Source organism: Nannobrachium achirus, assembly GCF_963921795.1.
Source record: "Nannobrachium achirus genome assembly, chromosome: 1".
NCBI lineage: Eukaryota > Metazoa > Chordata > Actinopteri > Myctophiformes > Myctophidae > Nannobrachium > Nannobrachium achirus.
In genome coordinates this window covers 23440500-23455161 of record NC_137810.1, presented here as the reverse complement: position 1 = coordinate 23455161, position 14662 = coordinate 23440500, and the positions used below count along the sequence as shown (strand labels likewise).

Sequence of the window (14662 nt, the reverse complement as noted above, 5' to 3'; positions counted from 1 at the left end):
ACAAATCTAAGATTTAAAAATGTATCGATGATCATAATATGATCATCGATAAAACAATTATGTTTGAGACATTTTTTATTAACCATTGTTTTAGTTGTGTTTTAAAGGTACTTTAAACGTTTGCTTTCCCTTAGAGCAGGGGGTTTTCTACTGATTGTGAACCAGGGACCACCACCCTGACTACAAATCAACTTGGGGACTACTGTTGTGTTGGGTGGGGATATGTGGGCTAAGATTTACACACAAGATAGTATCTCGTGGCCACGAGTTTCGTTAAGTCGTGGGTATGAGATAATATCTCATGGGCACAAGTTACGTTTTCCCCTCTCTCAATGGCTACTTTCCCTTCTTGAGATTCAAACTTCTTTTTGTGTGGAATGTCTTGGCCTCAGACTTCCCAGTACTGACTCATCAATCATCTGAGGTCACCAGGTCGTTTAGTGAACTACTTCTCAAGTAGTGGTCCATGGACCACTAATGGTCCATGGCATGATTACTAGGGCTTGGTGCAATAACTGCAATACTGCCATACCGCTGTTGTGTAATGCACACCTGGTTGTCAAGTTCATAACCGCGATTATTTTATAACTCAAGATATTATAAAAAAAAAAACGTTCTAGCATTAGTGGATGACAGAGTTCACACCAGAACTATGATGACAGTTATCGTTATTGTGCTTGGTGTAAACTTCCCTTTAGGCTAATCTCCACTAAAGCAACTAGTCGCAACTCCTTGCAACAAAACCGTTGCATGCAATTACTTGCAACTACTTGCAACCATTATCCCCAATGGCTTTTGCAAGGAGTTGCATTGGTGTGACATGGCCTTTAAACAGTTTTGTTTTGTGGTGTGGTCTATGGCTGGTTGCAATAACCGCAATACCACAGTTGTGTAAAGCATACCGCAGTGTATTTTTGCTTTTCTTTAAGCAGGGTTCTGTTAAAGCAGCTATCTAAAGGGAATAGCAGAACTGTTCCTCAGCCAATAAGTCACCTGAGGCTCTTGAGGACCCCCCCCCCCAACCACACTATCAGCTACCAGAGCTGCCGCATTCAGGACGTCCTGGAGAGAAATGCCTGCATACATACAGAGACATAATTGATGGAGGTACAGATATGGATTTCAAAGCAGCCTATACTAGACTGAATTTGATATGGCTGAGATTTTCAGAATGTTCCTTCGTTTTGCCAATGTTCACCTATTATGCCCAGAATAGATATGTGGATGTGACCTGATCAGAGCATGACGTTACTTAGGTCCCCACCCCACCCTATCAATACTATCAATCCATCCATTCATAGATTTGTCCATTCATTGACCTGCCTGTCAGTCTGCTTGCCAGTCTGTCCGTCCGTCTAGTCTCTGCCCATTCGTCCATCCACCTTTTGACATTTTAAAGCAGGGTTCCTTTAAAGCAGTTATCTGAGGAATAGCAGGACTGTTCCTCAGACAGACTCTTGAGGACCACCGTCCACCACTATCACTACCACTAGTCTAACGCAGATACACTATCAGCTCCCAGAGCTGCTGTCTGCAGGACCTCCTGCATACCACACAGAGAAATATGTGATGCAGGTAGGCTACAGATACACTAGACAGATACACTAGACTGAATCTGAACCTGATGAATGTTATTATTATTATTTTATTGTGATTCTTTCCCAAAACAACATAGTGAATATGGGTGACACTTACATACTCTGACAAAACTCAAATGATGCTACTTTCTTCATGGATAGTCGGCAACTGAACACCTTTGTTGACAAATTGCTAATACACCTTTAGACTCCATATTTAGTTTCTAAACTATTGAAAGAATAGGATCATATGAAGTTTGAATTCTATAGATAAATGTATCATTGTATTATTATACATATTCTTCTGTCCATATAATCATCACGTATGATAGAAAAGCGATTGAAAAAAGACAGGCTACGGAGAGAAGGGCCAGCGTTTTCCTAATAAAATTAGTATTTTTTTTTAATTGAGTGGTTGTTCTTAAAACTGTAAGACACCTCATTGTCATAATTGTTTCAGCATGGAGGGCGGTGGTGGGGAGGGCCCAAGAGACCCTTCCCACTTCACCACCGCAACACCCCCCTGGTTCCCACTGAACTCTGCATTCCTACCAGCTAATTCACCATCTGAGCCTTCGCCAGATCATCAGACAGCCTTGACTTCATGTTCGCATGCATAGAAAAACGCTTTCTTTCTTTCTTTCCTTTCTTTCTAATGCCTTGTCTTGTGTGGTGCATGTGTGCACATACTAGGGCATTCACCAGATATTTGAATATTCGAATGTCAAAGTCACTATTCAATATTGTTCACCGAAGTCGAATATTAGCTTTTTTTATTGCGACCGTAAGGTCGCAGTTTAGTATCAAAACCTCCACCGGCCGTCCGTCCCTGAGTCACACGTCACACGTCACACGTCACACCTTTGCCCTGCTCATATCTCCGCATCAGTATGACATCACACTGCTGAACTCAGTATGACATCACACCGTACACAAATGACCCCTATATAAGACCGGCATTGTCTGTCGTACATTTCGGTCAATTCCAGTGGGGATGCCATTGAAAAGTTAATCTAGTTGTACAAAGTAATCAAAGAATGGGTTGACTGCTTTATCTGTGGAGAGTGTATGTCACTGAGAGTCCTTTTATAGCGATTGAAATCATGATGAGGTCACGATGAGTCATCTATGCCCAAATATAGATTTCTAGGTCAGATGGCCCATGGAGTTTGTGATGTCAAACCTAGCAACCCAATATAAACAAACCTGATGTCAGACCTGAAGTATCCTTTTATACCCATATATGGAGATACAGAGATCTCCATATATGGGCATATTAGAAAGCCCATATATGGGCATATACGGATGACATCAGGGATATCCATATATGGGCATAAAAGGGACAAGGGCTTACAGTTAAGAGATCTCCATATATGGGCATATCAGAAAGCCCATATATGTTCATATACTGATGACATCAGGAATATCCATATATGGGCATAAAAGGGACAAGGACTTACAGTTAAGAGATCTCCATCTATGGGCATAAAGGGACAAGGACTGTTACAGTAGATATAGAGATGTCCATATATGGGCATACATGAACAAGGACTGACAAACACTGAGATCTCCATATAACCTATGGGAATATAAGGGACGAGGACAATGCGTAGCATTGTGAGCTTGTAGATCTATTTTCTAAATATTGTTGTACATTAAAAACTTGAAATGGGTCGTTCTGCATAGTACTTGGGATTTGTTGATGTAAATGTTCACATAGAGTGTAATAATTGGTAAAACAAACTTTTGGCGTATTTGTGGAGATAAGCGACCAACGGTCGCTTATCTCCCGATTAGGGAGTCTTACTGGTTGTTTTCTCTTAAAAAAATATATACTTTATAAAGCTTGGCTAGATAGGAAGTCATAAGAATGAGTTGTCAATGCCCCTGGTGGATGAATTTGTTAATGCTCTATACCAGGGATTCTCAAACCTTTTTAGGTCGTGACCCCCAAAATAAACATATTTGAACTGGGGACCCCCACCCTGACAAGCACTTGGAATTGTAGGTATTACATTTAATGTGACTCGGTTCCACAGATAAATATTGTGAAAATAGCCGATCTACATGCTCACAACGCCTCGCAACGCGAGGCGTTGTGAGCATGTAGATCTGCTATTTTCACAATGTTCACCTCTTGCTTACTTAATATTTGACAGTTTGGCCAGTCCTGTCGAATATTCGACTATTCGAACTTTGAGGTCGAATAATTCGAATACTAAAAATCACTATTCGTGAATGCCCTAGCACATACACACATGCACAGATTGACACAGCACCACAAGCATTATCTTAATTATACAACCACTTATAAGGCCTTGTTCGCGGCCCATTTGCCAGGCTCTTTTGCATGTTTTTCTGACCCATAACTACATTTCCTCTTTCCCAACAGCACCAAACATCCAGGAAGTCTGTATCCTTGCAGCAACATGGAGCTGAGGCCTTCAGCGTGTTTTGATATGGTTATAAATGGGCTGTCAGGGTGTCTGTACGTCGCCTGTAAGTCAGGGTAAAGTCAACAGCTCTGGGGAACATTCATTAATCTGTAAGCCCACGGCTGACATGTGCAAGAGGGCCAGAGGGCCTGTAACTCCTCACAATCACTGATGCTAGAAACAGGGAGACGAGGCAGAGAGAGAGAGAAAGAGAGGTGATGGGCAGTCAACTCTTCTTTCTCAGGCTTTCTCTATTCTCCATCCATCTCACCTAGTTTTCATCATCATTTGCTGCAATGCCAAAAAAGAAATTAACACATGATTGTCATTGTTTTGCATACAGGAGGGTGGGCAACCTTTTTTGGGCACAAGATCAACTATTTTCCCAAGGCTGGTGAGCTCTACCATCCTCAGTTCCTTCTTTCTTTTTCCGAGTTCATTATTGGCTGGAAAAGTCTTGTGATTTGTGGTCAAGTGTCTTTCTATGTTTCTCTTTCTTCACTATCTTTACTGTCTACCATCTTGCTGATGAGACAAATATATTTCCCATTCAACATGACAAGACATAATAATTCCCTTCCCATTCTGCATGGACAATTGACATTGTAGGTCGTTTGTGATGTCCGGCACAAGCCATTGCAAACGGGCAGTGCAATTTTCATTGCTATCTTCCGGCCGACACAGCGGTCATTTCTACACCTGACACCCCCGTTATCTAGGTAACAAATGATCTTGCACCTATGATTGACTTCCACATTTTGTGGGCTCTGGGTAGCAAACCTCTCCTTTACAGCAATGGTTCTCAAAGTGGGGTCCGGGGACCCCCAGGGGTCCTTGAGGAGGTTCCAGGGGGTCCCAGCAAAACTTATAAAAGCATTATTTAACCCCTTTATCTATATTTTATCCGTTGGTTATTAAAATGTTTGAAAACTTTTAAAAGTGTTTGAAGAAAAGGTGAATAGAATACATTTTGAACACAAATCTTCTCTTCTTGGGGGTCCTTGGCACAAAAGAGTTTGAGAACTACTACCCTACAGAGAATTTGATCACCAGTATTTAATTTGATTAATGTAGTTAAAAGGTAAGTGTTTCTGCATTTCTATGCTATTAGCCGTGAAAGAGGCAGGCTGGGGGTTGTCTGGTTGGTGTGTAGAGGTACACTCACAACACAAGGTGTAAAGAAATGGCAGGTGTCTGGAAGTGTCCGGGTGTAATGGTATGCTGCCTGTGTTCATTAGGGATGGGTGGATTGATACTGAAATATCGATACCTCCAATACCGACATTTCCTTATATAATCCATCCCTGTATTAAAATATCCACACTACAGTACATACTACAGTTTAAACTTATGTTCTTATGTTAAAAGAGGGAGAAGTCCCACACCCTGTCTTCACGTTAAAAATAGTTTTATTGAATACAGTTTTGGACCAACTGACCTTCTGGACCTCTCCCTCTTTTCATGTTGGCTTTCCTCTCCTACGTTCAGTACATACCTGTCCTTGGCGTGCAAGGTTTTTATATTACATTTTTTCTTAATTTGTATCTAATGCTGAAAAGGTTAATCCTCTACAGTATCTTGGGATGCACATGGGAATGGCATGTACTTATCTATGGCATATGACTCCAAATTTTAGCAAGGTTTCAGTATGATCACAACTGAATTATAAAATGTATTACTTTTGTTAATTTTGGGGGCAATTTTAAGCCTTTATTTAATAGAGACCGTTGAGAGAGAGGGGGAAATGGAAAGAGAGTAGAGGAGTGACATACAGCATATGGTCTGGCCTGGGGGCTCGCTGCCAGGCATTAGAGCCATGTGGTATATATGCCCTAACCACTCAGCTATCGGGTCACCCACTCATTATACATTTAAAGTTGAATATTTCAACAAGTATAAAACATTATGTGGAGGTACTTATGTGGGCTACTGGCAGTGTGCAAAATACATTTGGCACTGATCGGTTGGTAAGGAAATGGAATATGGCATTTGTGCCAACATATCTCATTCACCAGCTGGTGAAAGGGCCTTTATGGATCTGACTTTCCAAAGCTAAGCTTAATTTCTCTCCCACTCTTTTTTCCATTCTCTGGAACTCTCTCCTTGGTCTTTCCCCTGTTACCTCCATTGGCCTCCAGATCCCTCCAATATTAGCCACCTCAGAGTGCAATGGTCCCTGTTTGGGAATACTCACACCAAGACACCCAAACAACAGGCTGCTAACTGATGCAAGAGTCAAAACTGAAAACTTGAGGCTAACATTGAGGAAGACCATGGTGGGGGGAGAGAAACCTTTTTGTAGGGGGGTTATGTGGAATGTTTTTGCTGTTGTTCAATGAAACTTGATCTCAACGTTAAAATTATCAATCTTCAAGACATATGGGTATACAGTACACACACACCACTGGTGTACAGTACCCAGTGATCCCTCCCCAACCAACAATGTCCAAAGGAGTGTAGATCCCTAACAACTTTTAAAATCGCCCTGAAAAACCACTTACAGGCGGCAGCCGCTCGTAACTGGTAAACAAACCCCTTCTTTGTAAATACCTACTGTATATTTTTTGCACTGTTAATTTTTTTTTTTTTTTTTCTGACTATATATATCTACTGCATAGTACTGTGTTCTATCCGTCTGGCATTCAATGTTATATGAGATACTTAAATGGTTTCCTGTGCAAATGAGCAGAAACACTTACTAGGATCTCCTTTTAGTTGACCTTGTACCAGTGAACTGTATCGTCATGAAACTTTACCTTTTCCTATGCAAACTTCTAATAAAGCCTTCAATCAATCAATCAATCAATCAATCAAAACTCCATTACAACCTTTAGTCTCAGACTCTATTTTATCATAATAAACATAATTAGAATAACGTAATCCCGTAACTCCACCAGTCAGTGATCGTCAAACTCATTTTGGGTCAAAATTCAGTTCGAGTTAAATTAAGATTAAGATTTGAGTGCAAGATTCTATCCTACAGTGTATGAGATCCCGGCCAGGACCCAAACCACCACAGGCTGACTTTCCAAAGTTAAGCCTAATTTCTCTGTCCTCCAATCTTCTTTCCCAACCTTTCTCAGTATCTGGCTGAACCACGAACCCTCCCTAACCCAGGGTGTTTACACTAACTACGTCACTGACCATAATGTGGGAATGTTATAACAAAATGCATGGCATGAACACCCCCTACCCTTTCCAACCACTCAGCGTGGTCAGAATGGATTGCGCAACTTATCTTATAGGAATTTGAGGGGATGTGACTGTGTTCTGTTCTATACCACAATAGGCCAGCTTAATACTTGAAAGGAGAGGAGCGGAGAGGGTGACAGATGGATGAGAAGAAGGTCAGAGGGTCAGTCTTCGTCAAGTCTCACAGTGATAACATCCAAAAGCTCATAGTCATACAACAACACAGAGTATGACTTTGGTTTAGGACTATGGACAATAGACTTCCGGGCCTACCGATACAGCAAAACAATCTGTGAATGTTCACGTGGGTTTCCCCTGCATGCAAGGGTTTCCTCCTTTGAGACATGCTCTTGCCAGTGTAAGCCGTTTGGCCTTAGGTCTGCTTGCCCACTGCTCCTAATAGGACGGATCAGAGGGACAATTTCCCCTCCGGGAATCGGGATCAATAAATATTGCTACTTTAAATAAAGTTACACAAGTTCATGATACTATTACTATTCTCGAATGTTTTCGGAAGGTTTTCAAAACACATTGAGAAACTATCATTAGTATTATTCCAGTTCTATGGAATAATAGTTTCAGTTTCACTGACTCATTCCAGACAGCACCCCTGTCAGTGTGTATGTGTCCAACTTTTGGACATTCACACACAATCCTGTCCCTGTGGGACAATGGGACATGGTTCAGGCCCTGACAGAAGACATTTCTATTCCTAGCCCTCTGTGTCATCCTTATCTATGACTTCTAGTTTGTTAATGAAGAGGATTAAGTGCATACAAGGAGATGGACAGTGTGACTGTCATTCCTTTTCATTCCAACATTCAGCTCCAATGAGAGAGGTCTGACCTATCTCACACACTGCATGGAGGATGAGAGGAAAATAGTCATCTTCCTGATCATGAAAAACAATACTAAAAGCTAGGATTTAGGAGGGGTTGGGTATGTAATTCTTACCATATCAGTTTGTATACTTTCATAAAACCCTGGATAATTCTTGATAATGTGACTTCTTGATGAGGCTGCACATACAGTACAGTATGTGTTCTATTTTGGGAGGCCCAACATTCCATCTGACTTTATTAAAAGATTTTCAATGGAAAGAGACATTGCATTGTATTCAAATTCATGTATGCCTAGACATACCACTTACACAAGTCCCACAACAATTGTCTGTCTCATGTAATCTGTAGTTCACCTGCTAGCAGTAAGACGCCCTAAGGGCGAGAAGTGTCGCACACATGGACGCGTGCACATGGGCACGTGCACGCATCCGCCTGGGTGACAGCAGACTGCTGGGAGAGTGCTGGCGCTTTGGCATGGGATCAACTTTGACCAAAAGAATGCACAGACAATGTGGCCATATTTTCCCAAATATGGAGATGACCGACGTCTGACAACATAGATGTTTGACATCACATGAGACTGACACAATATGTCCATATATGGGCATTCCCGGATATGGGCTTAATATTGATGACATCAGGGATCTCCATAATACGGGAAAAAGGGACAAGGACGGAATTCATTTGCAAGTGTGACTATGGATGACATCAGGGATCTCCATATATGGGCATAAAAGTGATTGTATAATGTCAGACGTCATAGACGTCGTAGGTCTATGATGTCAGTACAAGGAGGGAATTCATTTGAACATCAGTGTGATGTCAGAACTCAGAACAGGTCAGCTATATCCTTCTGCTGAGCTGGGATGAGGTGTCACCGTCACGCACTGTGACAGTATGACGCACACAGAGGATCTGGAGGTTTTTACAGTAAATGCAGCAATCAGTCTCTCCTCTGACCTTGCGGTCCTGTGGTTGCAAAACAACCCAGGCCCTTCTTCTGAACCCCCTCACCAAACCCCAGGGTTAACACAGACATAATGCATTTACCCTCAGAAGAGAAAACCACAATGTGGCCTGTATTTAAGTAAATAACCATACAACAGAATAGTTTTAAACAATAAAATAAAATTAACGTTTGCCCGAAATGTATGACAGAGCGGGCGACTAAAGGCAGACAGAAAAGCTTCAGTGTGGTGTAGGTCTAATATGCACATCACTTCCCTTTCTGGTGCTGAGCCTAATGCCAACAGGACAGCAGTGACAATATCAATGTAACATGTCACTGTCTAAATAAATGTTTGATCATATTAGAGTTGCCTTATAGCCTAAAGTTTAATAAACATTGACCCATAGGTGACACACATCTTCAAAAGTGCAAAATAGGCCTATGTGCCTAATAGCCTAAAAACATGTCAGGACATGCAGTTAAGTTAATACACTTGATGATGACTCAATACAAATTAAATGTTCAATGCTCAAAAAACAGTAAATGACGATCATCTTACTGTAAAGAAGAACCAAAATAAACCATCTTAACTGTCATGCATCATCAGAAAAAATATATTGTGTGTGTCACAGCCTGTTGCATTTATTTATTTATTTAATTTATGTAGCAAGAAAGTCTAGCCTAAAATAAACAAAAATCCGTTAAAAAAAAGTTTCAGCATCTGGCATGACGACAAAGTGTGCTTTGACCTCTCTCTCCTGACTCATAATTGGTCTGAGTGCTTAGTGGAGGGTTACTGGAGGGATGGTAACGGGATGGGTCCGCCCTGTATCCAGATGGGTGGCGTGAGAGAGCGGGACACAGTTTGGATAATAGGACAAGAAGTCACCGTGGGGAGAGAGAAAAGTCCGCCGAAAAAGTTTTGGAGCTCGGAGAATGTTTAACGATCTGGAGGAAAACGCGGCGTAAAAGCTGTTTAAGGACGAGATATGGAATTTCGACTGTATGTTGGAGATGCATGGATGACCAACGTATGTTTTATGAACGCACAAGAGGAAAGCAAGTTCCAGTCCCTGCGTGCGGCTCCTGCTGGGATGTAAAGTACAGCCAAGTCAAACAGGTAAGCCTGGGCCTGTCTGTCACACGGATAGCCGTTGGCAACGGACTCGTTTAAACAAGATCGTTGTAGATCACATTTTCAAATGGGACCGAATGCACGCTACAAAACAACTTTCTCAAAAAAGTAAGGCTACTCAAACCACCACTCAAACTGTTCGGTAGTTTCGTAGGCTATTTATTAAACTAAATAAATTAACAGGTGTATGTATGACTTAATGTCCAGTAGGCCTACAAAACAAGGAATTGGGTTTTGTTTAAAAATAAAGTTATAAGGGGTTCGTTGTTGCATGGATTCGATTATTGCGAGAAACACGCACGAATCAAAATAAATATCAATAGAATTGTTGCAATTAAAAACAGCAAACTATTGAGTGTAGGCCTACTGTGTGTTCAAAGCTGTAGTGTGTTCAAAGTATTAGGGCAACTACTCTCATATCATCAGCATCAGTTGTTCTAGCCTAATTAATATTCACTCATATTCTTCTATTACATGTTATTAAGCACTTGAAATTAACAAATGAATAGGCTATTGATTTTATGATTGTATTGATTCAATGAAAATATAATAGCCTATTCTTTTTTGTGCTCCTTTTTATTGACAGGTCCTTGAAGGAGGCTGTGAGATGAAGTGGCATCACTGCCAGTTCAAGTAGCCTCGCTTCCCTCCGCCGTGTCCAGTGTTGTGGCGCCCTCTGCTGTGTAACCGAGGAAGGCCAGGCAGGGCAGGTAGGCAAAGCAAACATGGGCAACATAGTAGAGGAAGGGATGAACCGTATCATCGTGGCCCACTACAACCACTCGGGGAAGTGGGACCGACCTCGGAAGAGCGAGGCCTGTAAGAAGGCGGTGCTGCTCCTCATCTGTGCACTGATCGTGCTGGAGAACGTCACTGTCCTGCTGGCGCTGTGGAGGAACAAGCGCTTCCACAGCCGCATGTACTTCCTCATCGGCAACCTGGCGCTGTCTGACCTGCTGGCCGGCGTGGCCTACGTGGTCAACATCTTCACCTCGGGTCGCAACACCTTCTTCCTGACCCCGTCCCAGTGGCTGGCCCGCGAGGGCAGCATGTTCGTGGCCCTCAGCGCGTCCACGTTCAGCCTGCTGGCCATTGGGATCGAGAGACACATGACCATGGTGCGTCTGCGTCCGTGTGAGACTGCGGGTCGGGGGAGACTCCTGGGGCTGCTGGGGGCGTGCTGGGCCGTGTCGGTGCTGCTCAGCGCCCTGCCCAGTCTGGGCTGGAACTGCCGGAACGACCTGCCCTCCTGTTCCACCGTGCTGCCGCTCTACGCCAAGAGCTACGTGGCCTTTTGCATCAGCATCTTCAGTGCCCTGCTGGTGGCCATCGTGATTCTTTACATCAGGATCTACCGCCTGGTGACCTCCAGCGGCCGCAGGGTCAGCAGCAGGCCCTCGGAGCGCTCGCTGGCCCTCCTGCGGACAGTGGTGATCGTTCTGGGGGTGTTCGTCATGTGCTGGGCCCCTCTGTTCCTCCTGTTGCTGCTGGATGTGGGCTGCAGCCCTGACGACTGTCCTGTGCTGTATCAGGTGGACTGGTTCATCGCCCTGGCCGTGCTCAACTCGGCCCTCAACCCCTTAATCTACACCCTCTCCAGCAGGGAGATGAGGGCCGCCTTCTTTCGGCTGCTCTGCTGCTGTCAGTCTACTCTGGAGTCCACTGGGACACCTGTGGCCGGCAACCCGCACCTGGGCACCATCATCCCCACGGCAGAGAACAGCAAGACCAGCCTGGGTGGAGTAGGGGGTGGCGGAGGTGCCAAGTCCACTTTAAACAGAGGGAAGGTGCCCACACCTTTGAACTCCGACATCAAGCATATGGACCAATCCACTCCCACTGTGACCCATCCCTCCGGGCCAGCTGACCTGCTGTCAGCTGTCTTAGTCAAGGCTGGGGCTCTGCCCTCCCTCAGCAAGTTCTGACTCAATATTGAAGCTGATCTGATGCTGTTCTCCTGTAAGACACTCTGAACTGTCGTCTGTGTAGCAACAAGTGAGTGACAAAGGCAATCGCTTGGAGCTAAGCAGGTCCACAAAGCTTTCTGCTTGGAGGGTTAATTTACGATGATCACATAAAGCCACTATGTAGAACTAACTCAAGAATATTATTCACTGCTGCAGAATCATTGAAAAGAGTCTTACACATTAATTCACATTTGTGTTAAAATTCATATGGAACGTGTTCAGCTGGTTTTGTTCGGGTGGAATAAGCCATATGGCCAACATTGTCAGAAATATAAAACACATTTCTCCATCTACAGTAGGTAGGACTTGGATTAATCTATGTCTGTGAAAATGACCCACGATTGTGCTTCAAAGTAATAACAGACCATAATTTAATTGTACCAGTATTGTGTCAATTAACCATGCTTTTCTTAAAAATGTGTTTTTACATTTTTCTTTTAAAAGAAAACGAAAATATGGGCACTGCTTATTGCATGTGCTATGTATGTATTGTAAAAATCAGCAGCTTTTCTTTCAATATATGTCTGTGTAAACTATTTATTTTTCCATGAAAACCGTGGCCTTGTCAGTATTATGAACCATGTGGTATAATTTTTTGCCTTGTGTGCATAAAAGCCTTCATGGTACAGGGAGTACAATATTGATTTTGATATGATTTGAGGTGTACTGTGAACGAAACCATGTCTCAAACCTCTCCACAGCACACTTGGATGCCACTCACACTTCCACTAACCACTAGTGAGTAGGAGTGTTGGATTTGAATTATTTAACTGCCAGTAGACTGTAAATGATATTTCAACCCTGGGCTGTGTAGTGCCCTAACACCATTACATATCAAACAAAATAAAAAATAAATATATACATTTTTCATGAGATGTTCATGTGTCTTAGTTTGCCTTTTTTTCCCCTTTTAGATCATTGACATATCTGCTCTCACCAACCCCGCTGGTCCAAGCCACGTTTATTTGTTGCCACTAACCGTAGGCTATACTAAGGATAATTACATCCATTCCTGTGTATTTGTACAGTAAATGTCTTAGCTGTAACAGTTTACTGAAATTTTAATCCACATTCTTTACTGTCTGTGTATGGAAGATGACAGCTCATATGTCAGTTAAGGATAATATTAAACCATAAACTGTAATCATGTGCATTAATATGGACAGGGTCAAATAATCTGTCACGCCATCACATGCTATCTAGAAAAATAAAGAGAAATCTCATTAGATTGAATCTGCTTCACTTATGGCAATTTAATATGGGGAGCTTGATGTTTTCCTATACCAGCTGTGTGAGGCTATTAATTATAATACCTCTTGGGAGGGGAAATTGATGTTTCAAAAAGTGAATTCCAAAGGAAAAATAAAATTGATTTGGTGATACTTTCATTTCATGTAATATCTCAACCTTCTAGCGCTCACTGTGTTATCTGCAATGTTGCAAACCTCATTATGGCAACAAGTCAGCCAAAACAAACCACATAAAGTTATTCACTATTACTATTAGGTTCAGTTCATGACGGCTTATCAGGAGGTTTTCCTGTGTGGCTTTTATCCGTTCCGGTTTCACTGCAAATAGCAGCCTAAAAGATGTATTCAAACAATAGCAGCTTAAATTGATCAAATATTTCAATGGAAATTATGAAAAAAAAGGTTGTCTGGAGACTGGGACATATCTGTCTTGTAAGTGTGCAAAGACCTAACAAGACGCTGGGCTAAATTTGAGCTCAGTGCGGTCACATACTGAGTTACGACTGATTAAAAAACAATCAGTAGTCAGTACTTTCTCCAAATTTGTACGGAGACCATATTATCTGTTTGTTTGAACTGCTACTGCAATGGGGGTTAATTTATACAACCTGACTGATGAATGAATGACCTATCAGAGCTGGTTGTACCAGGGTATGTTGTCGTTCATGTGACATTTCACTGGCAGGATCAGATAAGGACTGACAGTCTGGCATTTCAGACTCACCTCAGTGAAAGGATGCGTCTCTCCTCCCCAGAACCAATTCTGAGGAAAATGTCAGTAACTCGGTACCTGCTGAAGCTCTGCAGCTGAAAGGTCAATGTAGGCTTTGTATGAAACATTGCAGTGAGTGACGTCTGCTCTGCCCCAACTGACGGTGGTCTTAAGACATCACAGGACATCACAATGTTGACTTATCCTCTCTGACTATCTGTATCTCATCTCCATGTTTCTACTTAACATCATCACCATCTTCATTAGATAAAAATGTCTTAACGGAAAACTGAAATCTACAAATGAGACTTAATATTTTGAGCAAATATGTCAACATACAATATACAGTTGGAATACAATCTATTGTCTCTTGAAAGGTTACTCAAACTATACGCTATTGTAAGATAACAGTAAGACTCCCTAATCGGGAGATAAGCTACCGCCAGGTCGCATGTATACACAAACTGGCCTGTAAGTGGCATTAAAAGCAACCTCATGGTGACGCATGTGAGAAATCAGGGGCGGAGGTTGTGGTTTGCCAGCCAAGGAGTGTGTGTGCAAAGTTTGGCAACGGTGCCGAAGATAAGAGTAGGGCCAAAAGTG

At 42.5% G+C, this 14662-nt stretch overlaps 1 protein-coding gene across 1 annotated transcript; it reads left to right on the top strand.

The window, feature by feature from the left end:
* Nucleotides 1–9968: 9968 nt before the first annotated feature.
* Nucleotides 9969–12055, top strand: s1pr3a (sphingosine-1-phosphate receptor 3a; the record flags this gene model as incomplete). The annotated part of the gene is made up of 2 exons (XM_080722448.1): nucleotides 9969–10115; nucleotides 10717–12055. Exon 2 carries the CDS (start codon nucleotides 10856–10858, stop codon nucleotides 12053–12055), a length of 1200 nt encoding a protein of 399 aa, XP_080578574.1. The 5' UTR covers nucleotides 9969–10115; nucleotides 10717–10855.
* Nucleotides 12056–14662: the final 2607 nt, after the last annotated feature.